At 42.0% G+C, this 13,223-nt stretch overlaps 1 protein-coding gene across 3 annotated transcripts in view; it reads left to right on the top strand.

Moving 5' to 3' along the window:
• Nucleotides 1-4,226: 4,226 nt before the first annotated feature.
• cnbd1 (cyclic nucleotide binding domain containing 1) overlaps nucleotides 4,227-13,223 on the top strand; it is a 73,476-nt gene continuing 64,479 nt past the window's right edge. The window contains exons 1-5 of one of the 3 annotated variants that reach the window (XM_014157436.2): nucleotides 4,227-4,277; nucleotides 4,391-4,428; nucleotides 4,764-4,842; nucleotides 5,115-5,231; nucleotides 9,064-9,186. In XM_014157436.2, coding sequence (XP_014012911.1) covers nucleotides 4,276-4,277; nucleotides 4,391-4,428; nucleotides 4,764-4,842; nucleotides 5,115-5,231; nucleotides 9,064-9,186 — 359 coding nt within the window. In that variant the 5' untranslated portion in view covers nucleotides 4,227-4,275. The other 2 variants (XM_014157435.3, XM_045702129.2) reach the window with 2 other exon arrangements.

Genomic DNA, 13,223 nt, shown 5'->3' with positions numbered 1-13,223 from the left:
TGGCAGGGTGTGTAAGTCCATTGCCAGCTATCATAATAAGAACAAATTGGCTTTGTAAGTCACCACCGAGGTGGGGGTGGGAATCAGGATAATCTCTGAACACTGAAAGTACAATACAGACTATCTGACAGACTCAAGAAGTTGTCCCAGTGTATTTCATCAGAGGTTAAGGTATTAGGCCTATATCTATTGATGACGATATGATATATGCAGAATTTGTTTTGCGCCCACGCTACAGACGGCTATATCGGCACACTAATAAAGGACTAGAAAACGCCCAGTGCAATACTCTTGTGAATTTTTTTTATTTTTTATTAATTCAGATTTTTTTTAGGGCGTGCTGCAGCACCCTCAGCACCCCTACTTCCCGCAGCTATGATAATACCTTCCATACCTTCAGGCTCTGATCAGGCCCTACACCCAAACAAGGGCACTGCGTTCATCCACCTCTGGCCTGCTGGCCCCCCTACCTCTGAGGAAGCACAGTTCCCGCTCAGCCCAGTCAAAACTGTTCGCTGCTCAGGCACCCCAATGGTGGAACAAGCTCCCTCACGACGCCAGGACAGCCGAGTCAATCACCACCTTCCGGAGACACCTGAAACCCCACCTCTTTAAGGAATACCTAGGATAGGATAAAGTAATCCTTCTAACCCCCCCCCCCCCCTTAAAAGATTTAGATGCACTATTGTAAAGTGGTTGTTCCACTGGATATCATAAGGTGAATGCACCAATTTGTAAGTCGCTCTGGATAAGAGCGTCTGCTAAATGACTTAAATGTAAAATGTAAATGTAAATAATGTCCATTCCTCTTGTGAACCATCAATTACGTAGTCCACAGCCAGGCAGGCATTCAGTAGGGTAGATAAAGAACTGGCAGACAGACATACTGGAGCTCAGTGCGTCAATTGGCCCATAAACTTAGATATCACTTACTTAATTAAACCACACAAGCCACAAGCTATACTTGCCAATGAGGGGTTTACTTTAGTGTCTCCTAGGTGAATGTGACGCAGGTAAACAAATACAATATGCTACAGTGCACAAATCTTTTAAAGTTCAAACCAAGTTACTGCCAACAGTATGCCCACAATTTATAGGCAACTATTTGCCTTCTGCACAGACCCATGCACCAAAAAGTGTAATGTTACTGTAAGCTACTTTAGTAGGCCTATTATAAAATGTGCCATTGTTTTGCATTTAGTTTTAGAAGGGCTGCGGGGTATTCTTCCATGCTCAAGCATCTCAACTGAGTTTTGATACACTGTTTGGTTCCAGAACTAAGAAGCTGCTATAAAATACTGTTGAGGTCAAATCAAATAAAATTGTCTTTGTTACATGCGCCAAATACAACAGCTGTAGACCTTACAGTGAAATGCTTACTTACAAGCCCTTAACCAACAATGCAGTTTTAAGAAAAATACCTAAGGTTCGCTGCAACTTGGTCTCAGAGCATTTCATATTATTCTGTATGTAAATCCGAGAGACTACATTTAGTATGATAGGGTACGTTTTGTATGGTATGTATTAATTTGTCGACATCCAACACCCATGTCGTATGATAGGAAGAGTGGCGCTGAAGGAGATGGATGCCGTTTTGCTATCCCGTAACCAATTGTGCTATTGTGTATGTTTTTTGCGTTATTTGTGGTCAGATGAAGCAGATGCTAAGCTACAGGACTGTTTTGCTAGCACAGACTGGAATATGTTCCGGGACTCTTCTGATGCCATTGAGGAGTACACCACTCCTCAATGGCCTCATCAATAAGTGCATCGATGACATCGTCCCCACAGTGACCATACGTACCCCAACCAGAAGCTATGGATTACAGGCAATATCTGCACTGAGCTGAAGGGTAGAGCTGCCGCTTTCAAGGAGCGGGACTCTAACCTGGAAGCTTATAAGAAATCCCGCTATGCCCTCCGACGAACCATCAAACAGGCAAAGCGGCAATACAGGACTAAGATTGAATCATCGTACTACACCGGCTCCGATGCTCGTCGGATGTGGCAGGGCTTGCAAACTATTACAGACTACAAAGGGAAGCACAGCCACGAGCTGCCCAGTGACACGTAACTACCAGACGAGCTAAATTACCTCTATGCTCGCTTCAAGGCAAGAAACACCGAAGCATGCATGCGAGTATCAGCTGTTTCGGGCGACTGTGTGATCACGCTCTCCATAGCCGATGTAAGTAAAACCTTTAAACAGGTCAACATTCACAGGGCTGCAGGGCCAGACAGATTACCAGGACGTGTACTCTGAGCATGCGCTGACCAACTGGCAAGTGTCTTCACTGACATTTTCAAACTGTCCCTGAATGAGTCTGTAATACAACATGTTTCAAGCAGACCACCATAGTCCCTGTGTCCAAGAACACTAAGATAACCTGCCTAAATGACTACCGACCCGTAGTCTTCATGTAGCCATGAAGTGCTTTGAAAGGCTGGTCATGGCTCACATCAATACCACTCCAATTTGCATACCGCCCCAACAGATCCACAGATGATGCAATCTCTATTGCACTCAACACTGCCCTTTCCCACCTGGACAAAATGAACACCTATGTGAGAATGCTATTTATTGACTACAGTTCAGCATTCAACACCATAGTGCCCTCAAACCTCATCACTAAGCTAAGGAACATGGGACTAAACACCTCCCTCTGCATCTGGATCCTGGACTTCCTGATGGGCCGCCCACCAGGTGGTAAGGGTAGGTAACAACACATCCTCAACATGGGGGCCCCTCAGGGGTTCGTGCTCAGTCCCCTTCTGTACTCCCCGTTCACTCATGACTGCATGGCCAGGCACAACTCCAACACCATCATCAAGTTTGCTGATGACATAACAGTGTCACCAACAACGATGAGACAGCATATAGGGAAGAGGTGAGAGACCTGGCCGTGTAGTGCCAGGACAACAACCTCTCCCTCAATGTGACCAAGACAAAGGAGATAATTGTGGACTACAGGAAAAGGAGGACCGAGCACACCCCCATTCTCATCGACAGGGCTGCAGTGGAGCACGTTGAGAGCTTCAAGTTCCTTGGTGTCCACATCAGCAACAAACCATCATGGTCCAAACACATTAAGACAGTTGTGAATAGGGCACAACAAAGCCTATTCCCCCTCAGGAGACTGAAAAGATTTGGCATGGGTCCTCAGATTTTCAAAAGGTTCTACAGCTGCACCATCGAGAGCAACCTGACTGGTTGCATCACTGCCTGGTATGGCAACTGCTCGGCCTCCGATCGCAAGGCACTACAGAGGGTAGTGTGTACGGCCCAGTACATCACTGGGGCTAAGCTTCCTGCCATCCAGGAACTCTATACCAGTCGGTGCCAAAGGAAGGTTCTAAAAATTGTCAAAGACTCCAGCCATCCTAGTCATAGACTATTCTCTCTGCTACCCCACGGCAAGTGGTATCGGAGTGCCAAGTCTAGGTCCAAAAGACTTCTTAACAGCTTCTACCCCAAAGCTATAAGACTCCTGAACAGCTAATCAAAGGGCTACCCAGACCCCTCTTTTACACTGCTGTTACTCTCTGTTTATTATCTATGCATAGTCACTTTAACTCTACCTACATGTACAACATGTACATATTACCTCAATTACCTTGACTAACCGGTGCCCCCCGCACATTGATTCTGTACCGGTAACCCCTGTATATAGCCTCGCTATTGTTATTTTACTGCTGCTGTTTCATTATTTGTTACTTTTATTTTCAATTTTTTACTAAACACTTTTTTAAAGCATTGTTGGTTAAGGGCTTGTAAGTAAGCATTTCACTATAAGGTCTACACCTATTGTATTCGGTGCATGTGACAAATACAATTTTATTTTATTGGAATTTTCAAAACGTATGACATGTTACAAATTCTAGCTACGTAGCTAACGTTAGCTAGGAGGTTAGGGTCAATGATTAGGGTTAAGTTTAGGAGTTATGTTAAATGGTTACGATAAGGGTTAGCTGAAATGGTTATGGTTTGGGGAAGGATTATCTAAAAGAGTTAAGGTTAGGTTTAGGGGAAGAGTTAACCAACATGCTCATAGTTGCAAAGTAGCTAATTACCTAAAATGCTAAAGTTGTCTGTGATGATATTCAAACTCGCAACCTTTGGGTTGCCTTAAGTAACCATCTGTCTTATGTAACCATTCCAAACGTTACATATCATACTAAAATCATATTTACGTTTACTATGTTACGTCTAGTCTGAGACCAGGCTGTTCCAACCTGTGAGGGTGTTACCATGGCGAGAGGAAGCTAGCCAAACACATGTCAGTAGTATCTTTTCAAAGCTTGGGGGACACTGAGCTGTGGGTTGTCAGGGGTATTTTGTTATTTCGTTTTCTTTATCTTCTTTACCCCAATTCTATGATTTTATCCCTAGGGAAATGCAGCTTCATCCCTCTGGTTTGCTGCGCACGGGTATGTTTTGCTTCTTTCAGGTGGTCAAAAGAGAAACAATGTTGCAGTAGCTAGCTATTATGCTAGCATCGGCGGCTAACTTTATAGAGATATCATGTTGATACATTGTGCGCACAAAAATTACACTTTGTAGCTAGCGACTTACTGTCGGTGTAGCATCACGTCCTTCCTACAACAATGTGGTGATGACCTTGAAAAAACAAGTGTTACCTTCTAAGAATATTGTCGTAGCTAACTACAAAAAAATGGATCAACTGCCTGCCAAGTGAAGTTGCTGTTGATTTATTGAGTGCCACATTTATTACGCCAACCTTTATTCATGTATCTCTCATCAGATGATCAGACATTCCTGGGGATAGATTACACTAATTTGAAGGCTTTGTGCAGAATCCACGGGCTTAGACTCAGAGACAGGTAGGCCTATGACTCTCTACTCTACCTTTAATGAATTAAGCTTCTTTCAGTTTCAGTTTATTCATATCAGTCAGTGACACTGTACATCGGAGACTGTATTTAATGTGGTGGTTTCTAAAATACCAACAGATGCCTACAATATCAATATTGTAGGCTACCATGGGCACTTTTTAAAAAATTCATCATGATTCAGAATAGCTCTTGCACTCTAAATCACATCATCACATTTAATCAGTTTGTTGTTTACTCCTTTGATAAACGTGTTTTTACAGCAACAGATACCAATCAACTGAAGAGGCCCATAACGATTTCATGAACTCCTATCAAAATATATTTCTCCGGCCAAAGAAAATGGTTGCCCGGAACCCTTTCCAGGCAGATAGCAAAGTGTAAGTATCTTACAGCTAGATAACAACACCCTATGCAAAATCAATGTCTGGCTAGACTACTTTATAAATGAATCAAGGACAGCCAGATAGCAGCATTCAGTTCTCAAGGATCATTATTTTAAATAAAAAGTTAACATAAGAAAATTGTCAATTTAACAGTAGGAGTGGTTTCCCGGACACAGATTAAGCCCAGTCCTGGATTAAAAAACAAGTTCAATGGGAAATCTTCATCGGAAATAGTTTTTAGTCCAGGACTAGGCTTAATCCGTGTCTGGGAAACCGCCCATAGAAGTTTGTGAAGAAGAAAATGGGATCACTGCCTTTCTGTGCACTGTGCTTTTTCTAGATACCAGCAGATGTTAGTAGCTAATTGTTTTCATAGCCAGACTAGTGTCGCAAGAAATGATTTAAGTTACATGTTTATCAACCTAAGTAGAGGGGGATGCTTTCTGTAGCATCCAGTTAAAAAAATAAAAAAATAATGTTTCTCCATGTAGTAAATAACCAAATGGAGAGAGGGAGGCGAGGGGGGGAAGAGCGCAGATGCGCCACTATTTTATACCTTTCCAGTGTTTACTGATGCAAGGAGGGCGGTCATTAGATCTCTCCATCTCATCCATTAAACTGATTAAGCTCAGAGTTCGAGCTGCGGACCTTTTCGCCAAAGCTCTCACTCACTCCCTAAGCCAAAAAGCTAAGTGCATGTAGATCTTGCTTTGTACTAATGAATTCACAGAACGTTTAAGAAATAGACCTCTCCATAGTGGAAGAAGAACAATATTAAAAAAAATATTCATAACATTTTACTTTAACTTTGACAAACGTTTAAGCAAGAAAAAATAGGTAAAGAAGTGAAAAGCAGCGCGGGATGTTTTTACTAAGTGCCCTGGAGTGGAGTGACGCACAGTAGTGAAACCTGTCAATCAAACATGGTTTGACAACACAACAACAAACCCACTCACAGAGAGACAGATGCATTGAGTAATACATAATGTGGTACAGTGGAAAGAAAGGAAGCGCTACTTTCAGCTACTGTAGAAATTAGTGTTCTGGTGGGCAGTGACATATGAGTCACAGCTTTAATTGCCGTGAATATAGATCCGCTCTCAGTCGGGGTTGGGCCGCTTGAAACGGCCTTGCCATGAGAATGCCGGTGCCTGTACTCATTTTGGGTGCCAGTATTCTTTATATTTACACTACCGTTCAAAAGTTTGGGGTCACTTCGAAATGTTCCTGTTTTTGAAAGAAAAGCAAATTCCTTGTGCATTAAAATAACATCAAATTGATCAGAAATACAGTGTAGAAATTGTCAATGTTGTAAATGACTATTGTAGCTGGAAATGGCTGATTTCTAATGGAATATCTACATAGGCGTACAGAGGCCCATTATCAGCAACCATCACTCCTGTGTTCCAATGGTACGTTGTGTTAGCTAATCCAAGTTTATCATTTTTAAAAGACTATTTGATCATTAGAAAACCCTTTTGCAATTATGTTAGCATAGCTGAAAACTGTTGTTCTGATTTAAAGAAGCAATAAAACTGGCCGCCTTTAGACTAGTTGTGTATGTAACAGTGTAGGTTCCGTCCCTCTCTTCGCCCCAACCCGGACTCGAACCAGGGACCCTTGCACACATCAACAACTGACACCCACGAAGCATCGTTACCCATCGCGCCACAAAAGCCGCGGCCCTTGCAACGCAAGGGGAACAACCACTTCAGGTCTTAGAGCGAGTGACGTCACCGATTGAAACGCTATTAGCGCGCACCACCGCTAACTAACTAGCCATTTCACACATTTGACCTCCTCCTTTTCCGCAGCAACCAATGATCCGGGTCAACAGCATCAATGTAACAGTGCCGCGGCTTTTGTGGCGCGATGGGTAATGATGCTTCGTGGGTGTCAGTTGTTGATGTGTGCAAGGGTCCCTGGTTCGAGCCCAGGTTGGGGCGAAGAGAGGGACGGAACCTACACTGTTACATGTATCTGGAGCATCAGCATTTGTGGGTTCGATTACAGGCTCAAAATGGCCAGAAACAAAGAACTTTCTTTTGAAACTCGTCAGTCTATCCTTGTTCTGAGAAATGAAGGCTATTCCATGCGAGAAATTGCCAAGAAACTGAAGATCCCTTCACAGAGCAGCGCAAACTGGCTCTAACCAGAATAGAAAGAGGAGTGGGAGGCCCCGGTGGACAACTGAGCAAGAGGACAAGTACATTTGAGTGTCAAGTTTGAGAAACAGACGCCTCACAAGTCCTCAACTTGCAGCTTCATTAAATAGTACCCGCAAAACACCAGTCTCAGCGACTCCGGGATGCTGGCCTTCTAGGCAGAGTTGCAACGAAAAATCCATATCTCAGACTGGCCAATAAAAAAAAAGATAGGCAGAGGAAGATTGTTAAAAAGTGTTATGGACAGACTATTCTAAGTTTTTAGGTGTTCCGATCACAAAGAAGAACTTTTGCGAGACGCAGAAAAGATGCTGACGGAGTGCTTGATGCCATCTGTCAAGTATGGTGGAGGCAATGGGATGGTCTGGGGGTGCTTTGGTGGTGGTAAAGTGGGAGATTTGAACAGGGTAAAAGGGATCTTGAAGAAGGAAGGCTATCACTCCATTTTGCAACGCCATGCCATACCCTGTGGACGGCGCTTAATTGGAGCCAATTTCCTCCTACAACAGGACAATGACCCAAAGCACAGCTCCAAACTATGCAAGAACTATTTAGGGAAGAAGCAGTCAGCTGGTATTCTGTCTATAATGGAGTGGCCAGCACAGTCACCGGATCTCAACCCTATTGAGCTGTTGTGGGTGCAGCTTGACCGTATGGTATGTAAGAAGTACCCATCAAGCCAATCCAACTTGTGGGAGTGCTTCAGGAAGCACGGGGCAAAATCTCTTCAGAATACCTCAACAAATTGACAACTAGAATGCAAAAGGTCTGTAAGGCCGTAATTGCTGCAACTGGAGGATTCTTTGACGAAAGCAAAGTTTGAAGGACACAATTATTATTTAAATTAAAAATCATTATTTATAACCTTGTCAACGTCTTGACTATATTTCCTATTAATTTTGCAACTCATTTCATGTATGTTTTCAAGGAAAACAAGGACATTTCTAAGTGACCCCAAACTTTTGAACGGTATTGTAGGTGCAGGAGCTGCACAATACTTTTATCTAATATTATAGAAGATGAACAGGAGCTCAAGCAGCAAAACATGGTAGGTGCTGGTACTCAGCTCCGGTGAGCTCCTGCCCAAGTCGAGCACTGTTAATAGGATTAGTCTACATAGGACATGCCACTATGATTAACTTAACCTAGTTCAATTAAGTGAGTTTGTCAGTGGGGTCTCTCTCTCTGGTTGAAAGAAAGTTAACATGCTCAATGTGACGTTTCCCCTGAGAGGATTTAAGTGTCGTCAGTTGAACGGTGTTTCCTCCGACACATTGGTGCTGCTGGCTTCCGGGTTAAGCAGGTGGGTGTTAAGGATCGCGGTTTGGCGGGTCATGTTTTGGAGAACGCATGACTCAACCTTCATCGCATGACTCAGGTAGCCTAGTGGTTAGAGCGTTGGACTAGTAACCGAAAGGTTGCTAGATCGAATCCCTGAGCTGACAAGGTAAAAATCTGTCGATCTGACCCTGACAAGGCAGTTAACCCACTGTTCCTAGACTGTCATTGAAAATAAGAATTTGTTCTTAACTGACTTGCCTAGTTAAATAAAGGTAAAAAAAGACTCTCCCGAGCCCTTGGGGAGTTGCAGCGATGAGAGAAGATTGCAATTTGGGGAGAAAAGGGGGGTAAAAAAGAATTGTTGTCGTTGTTCCCACCAGCGCTCCCGGCCCTGAGAAGCTGAAGGCCAGTGAGAGCCAGGAGCCAGTGAACAGGAGCCTAGGTCATGGGAGACAGACTCAAGAGACACTCATCAACCAAATGATCAAAGCCCTCAAAAAGTTGTGAGTAGAGAATTGTCTGTCAGGGTGATAAAGCCATGTCCTGATCTACCAGCTGGTGGGCGAGATAAATCCTGATCTAATACTGAGGCGAGTTCAACAAAGGCTTGTTTGCAGCGAACATGTTGCCAGAGTGACAATTTCACTTGAACGATTTGAATGAGCATTCCAAAATGTTAGGTGAAACATCAAACAGTTACTTTTTGTAAGGATTACTGTGACTTTTTAGTGACAATATTCAAACGTAAAACAACTTAACTATTCCTACTAAATATAGTAGAAAGTCTACATGGCCACTTTATTATTTTTAATGGCAGTTTAGACCCGAACACACACTTACGCTTGCTGCACATTATCATCTCAGACTGTTGGCTAACACAAAACAAATGGAATATGTTAGCCAATTATTTCCCTTGTTGAACGCACCTCTAGTTATATTGAAGTAAAGAGTAAATACTGTGATGTATGCACATTAAAGTGCAAGGACATAACTCCTGTCCACGTCCAATATATTATTGCATGCGTTCGTTGCTTCTTAAAAAAATGTGATATTACCTTGAAGTAGTATATATTACTGTATAATATCCCTGCACATAACTTCTGTAGCTTAAATTAATTCAGGTTTTTACTGTACAGTACAGTATCTCTGGTTGAGTCATAGACAATGCTGTGAATATTGCACTTCTCTTCAAAAACCAGAAGGGGGCAGTGTATTCCCTTTGTAACTGTCTCCGCATCAACTTTTCTGAACATGTGCTGCGCTGAGCTCCTTCTTCACATTTCCCCCCTTGGCTGGCCAACAGATGATGAAGTACTGTTTTCATTAGAATTAGCCAGATGCAGTCGAGGATCATTCTGGCTGCGTCCCAAATGGCACCCTATTCCTTTTCCCTATACAGTGCACTTTCTGACGGGGGTCCATATGGCTCTGGTCAAAAGTAGTGCACTTTGTAGGGAATAGGGTGCCATTTGGGTCAGAGCCCTGAGTTCTACAACAACAACTCCAGCAGGATGACATATTAAGAATGTCAAATCAATAGCATTTGGTGCCTCTACTACACATGGAACTGTCTCAAAGTAAACGAACCAAATCACTATACCAGCCCCAGACCTCCTTGTAATCATCAAAGCTCCTTGTAGCCTTGATTCATTTGGATGGGACAGACAGTTTATGTATGCCCTTTTGCCTTCATGTTTTGATTTCCCTGCTATCATGGTTAATCATTGTGAGATTATCCCTGACCAGCATGTTCAGTAAATTTGTTTATTTGGCCCTCCCTGGCCATATCGTGACAAAGGCTGTGTCTGAAATGGCACCCAACATACAATGCCTTCAGAAAGTATTCACACCACTTGACTTTTCCCACATTTTGTTGTGTTACAGCCTGAGTTTAAAATAGATTCAATTTAGATGTTGTGTCACTTACCTACACATAATACCCCATAATGTCAAAGTGGAAATGTTTTTAGAAATGTTTATAAATAAATTAAAAATTAAAAGCTGAAATGTCTTGAGTCTACTGTAAGTAATCAACCCATTTGTTATGGCAAGCCTAAATAAGTTCAGGAGTAATATTTGCTTAACAAGTCACATAGTAAGTTGCATGGACTCAGTATATGTACAACAATAGTGTTTTATTTTTTTATGACTACATCATCTCTGTACTCCACACATACAATTATCTTTAAGGTCCCTCAGTTGAGCAGTGAATTTCAAACACCTATTGGTAGATGGGTAAAAATAAAAAACATACCTTGAATATCCTTTTGATCATGGTGAAGTTATTAATTACACTTTGGATGGTGTGTCAATACACCCAGTCTCTACAAAAATACATTTGGCCTTCCTAACTCAGTCACCATGATGCCAATGGTGACTTTAAAACAGAGTTTAATGGCTGTGATAGGACAAAACTGAGGATGGATCAACAACATTGTAGTTACTCCACAATACTAACCTAATTGACAGAGAAAAAAGGAAGCCTGTACAGAATAAAAATATTCCAAAACATGCATCCTGCTTGCAACAAGGCACTAAAGAAATACTGCAACAACCAAAAAATGGCAAAGCAATGAAGTTTTTATCCTGAATACAAAATAGTATGTTTGGGGCAAATCAATACAACACATTACTGAGTACCACTCTTCATATTTTCAAGCATTGATGTGACTGCATCATGTTATGGGTATGTTTGTACTCATGATAAAAAAACAGAGTGGAGCTAAGCACAGGCAATATCCTAGAGGAAAACCTGGTTCTTTTCACCAGACAATGGGAGATGAATTCACCTGTCAGCAGGACAATAACCTAAATCACAAGGCCAAATCTACACTGGAGTTGCTTACCAAGAAGACAGTGAATGTTCCTGAGTGGCCGAATTACAGTTTTGACTTAAATCTGCTTGAAACTATATGGCAAGACCTGAAAATGTTTGGGTGATCAATTTGATAGAGCTTGAAGAATAATGGGCAAATGTTGCCCAATCCAAGTGTGAAAAAGCTCTTAGAGACTTCTCCAGAAAAACTCTTTAATCACTGCCAAAAGTGTTTCTAACATGTATTAACTCAGGACTCGGGGATGAATACTTATCTAATGTTTTATATTTGCTTTATATTTAATATCTTTTTTACAAATGTTAGAATTTTTTCTTCCACTTTGACATTACAGAGTATTTTGTGTAGATTGTAGACAAAAAATGGCAATGAAATTCATTTTAGTCTCACTTTGTAACACAACAAAATGTGGAAAAGTCAAGGGGTGTGAATACCTTCTGAAGGCTCTGTAGTGCAGTACTTTCTTCCTATAGCGAATAGGGTGCAATTTCAAATGCCGAGATGGACATCCCTCTGGTGATATAAGGTAGCAACATCCTCCTGGATGTTTTTATTTGAGGTGTCTGTTTCCAGCCTGCCTGTGTAGAATTGATTCATTGACATTCCTAGTGTTTTTATTTAATCTTTCCTTTTCATCGAGGCAGTGGGTTTTACAAAGTTGCATTATAATGTGGTGTTTTTGGCTTCTCTTTGCCTGGTAGTGTTGGACAGAACAGGACCTGTGCAGAGAGAGTGGCCTCAGAGTGCTGTAGTATTTCATTGAGGGGATCATTGGGATCTAATGTGTTGTACAGTAGGTGTGTGAAGTACTATTAGAACGAAGCCCGACTCTCTATTCAAACATTACATCAGGGTTGGGGTCAATACCATTTCAATTAGTCAATTCAGAAAGTACACTGAAATTCCAATAACATTGAATGCTTTTCAATTAGGAAAATTTTAATTTTGAATTTGGTTTTCTTTCTGAAATGACTGTAATTGAAATGGAATTGACCCCAATTCATGTCTTCTCTATGTTCCTGATACAGTGCTCTGTTCAATAAAGACAAAGGATTTAGAGAAAGCAATTTATATTACTGCAGTAAGGCTCCCAGAATTGCTCTGAATCCGAAAAAGCGCCACACAGGTTTGGCAGGGTTTTGTACAAAACTCATGTTACCCCCCTGCCTCGAAATATCCATTGTCTGAAGCAATCAGAGGCTAAACTAACTGCACCAACCTCCCACCAACCTTTGTGCAGTATTAAGCTACTGTATTATTCTTACTTTAAAGCTCTGTCATTGTGTTGTTTTACCATCGGCTTATCTTCTGATCTGAGGTCAGTGTGTCAGCATCAGCAACAACAGGAGGAAGGTCAAGGTTAATGAAAGGTGTTTCTCTCTCCTCTCTGCCACCTGGCCTACACAGATGGAACTACAGATAGCACCATCCTTTTCCTCCCATCCATATGCCTGGTCTGAGTGACTATGCAGCCCTGCCTGCACTTTTTTGGCCATAGGCTCCTGCCCTGCTTGCCTCACTGCTTCCCTAGTTTTTCACTTCCTCTCTGTAAATGGTTTGCGCTAGGCTGGGGTATCTAGGCTGTGGATGCCAACTGCAATCTGTCAGGTTTAAGAATGAGTCTGTCTAAAAGATCTGTGCTCTGGCATGAGAAAACAAGGGTTGTGGTTGTTTCTATGTTAAAACATTTCTTAGTTGTTCAAATC

Source organism: Salmo salar, chromosome 19 (genome assembly GCF_965601325.2).
Source record: "Salmo salar chromosome 19, fSalSal1, whole genome shotgun sequence".
Taxonomy (NCBI): Eukaryota; Metazoa; Chordata; class Actinopteri; order Salmoniformes; family Salmonidae; genus Salmo; species Salmo salar.
The sequence above is the reverse complement of the archived record's forward strand: the minus strand, read 5'-3'. Positions and strand labels throughout refer to the sequence as shown.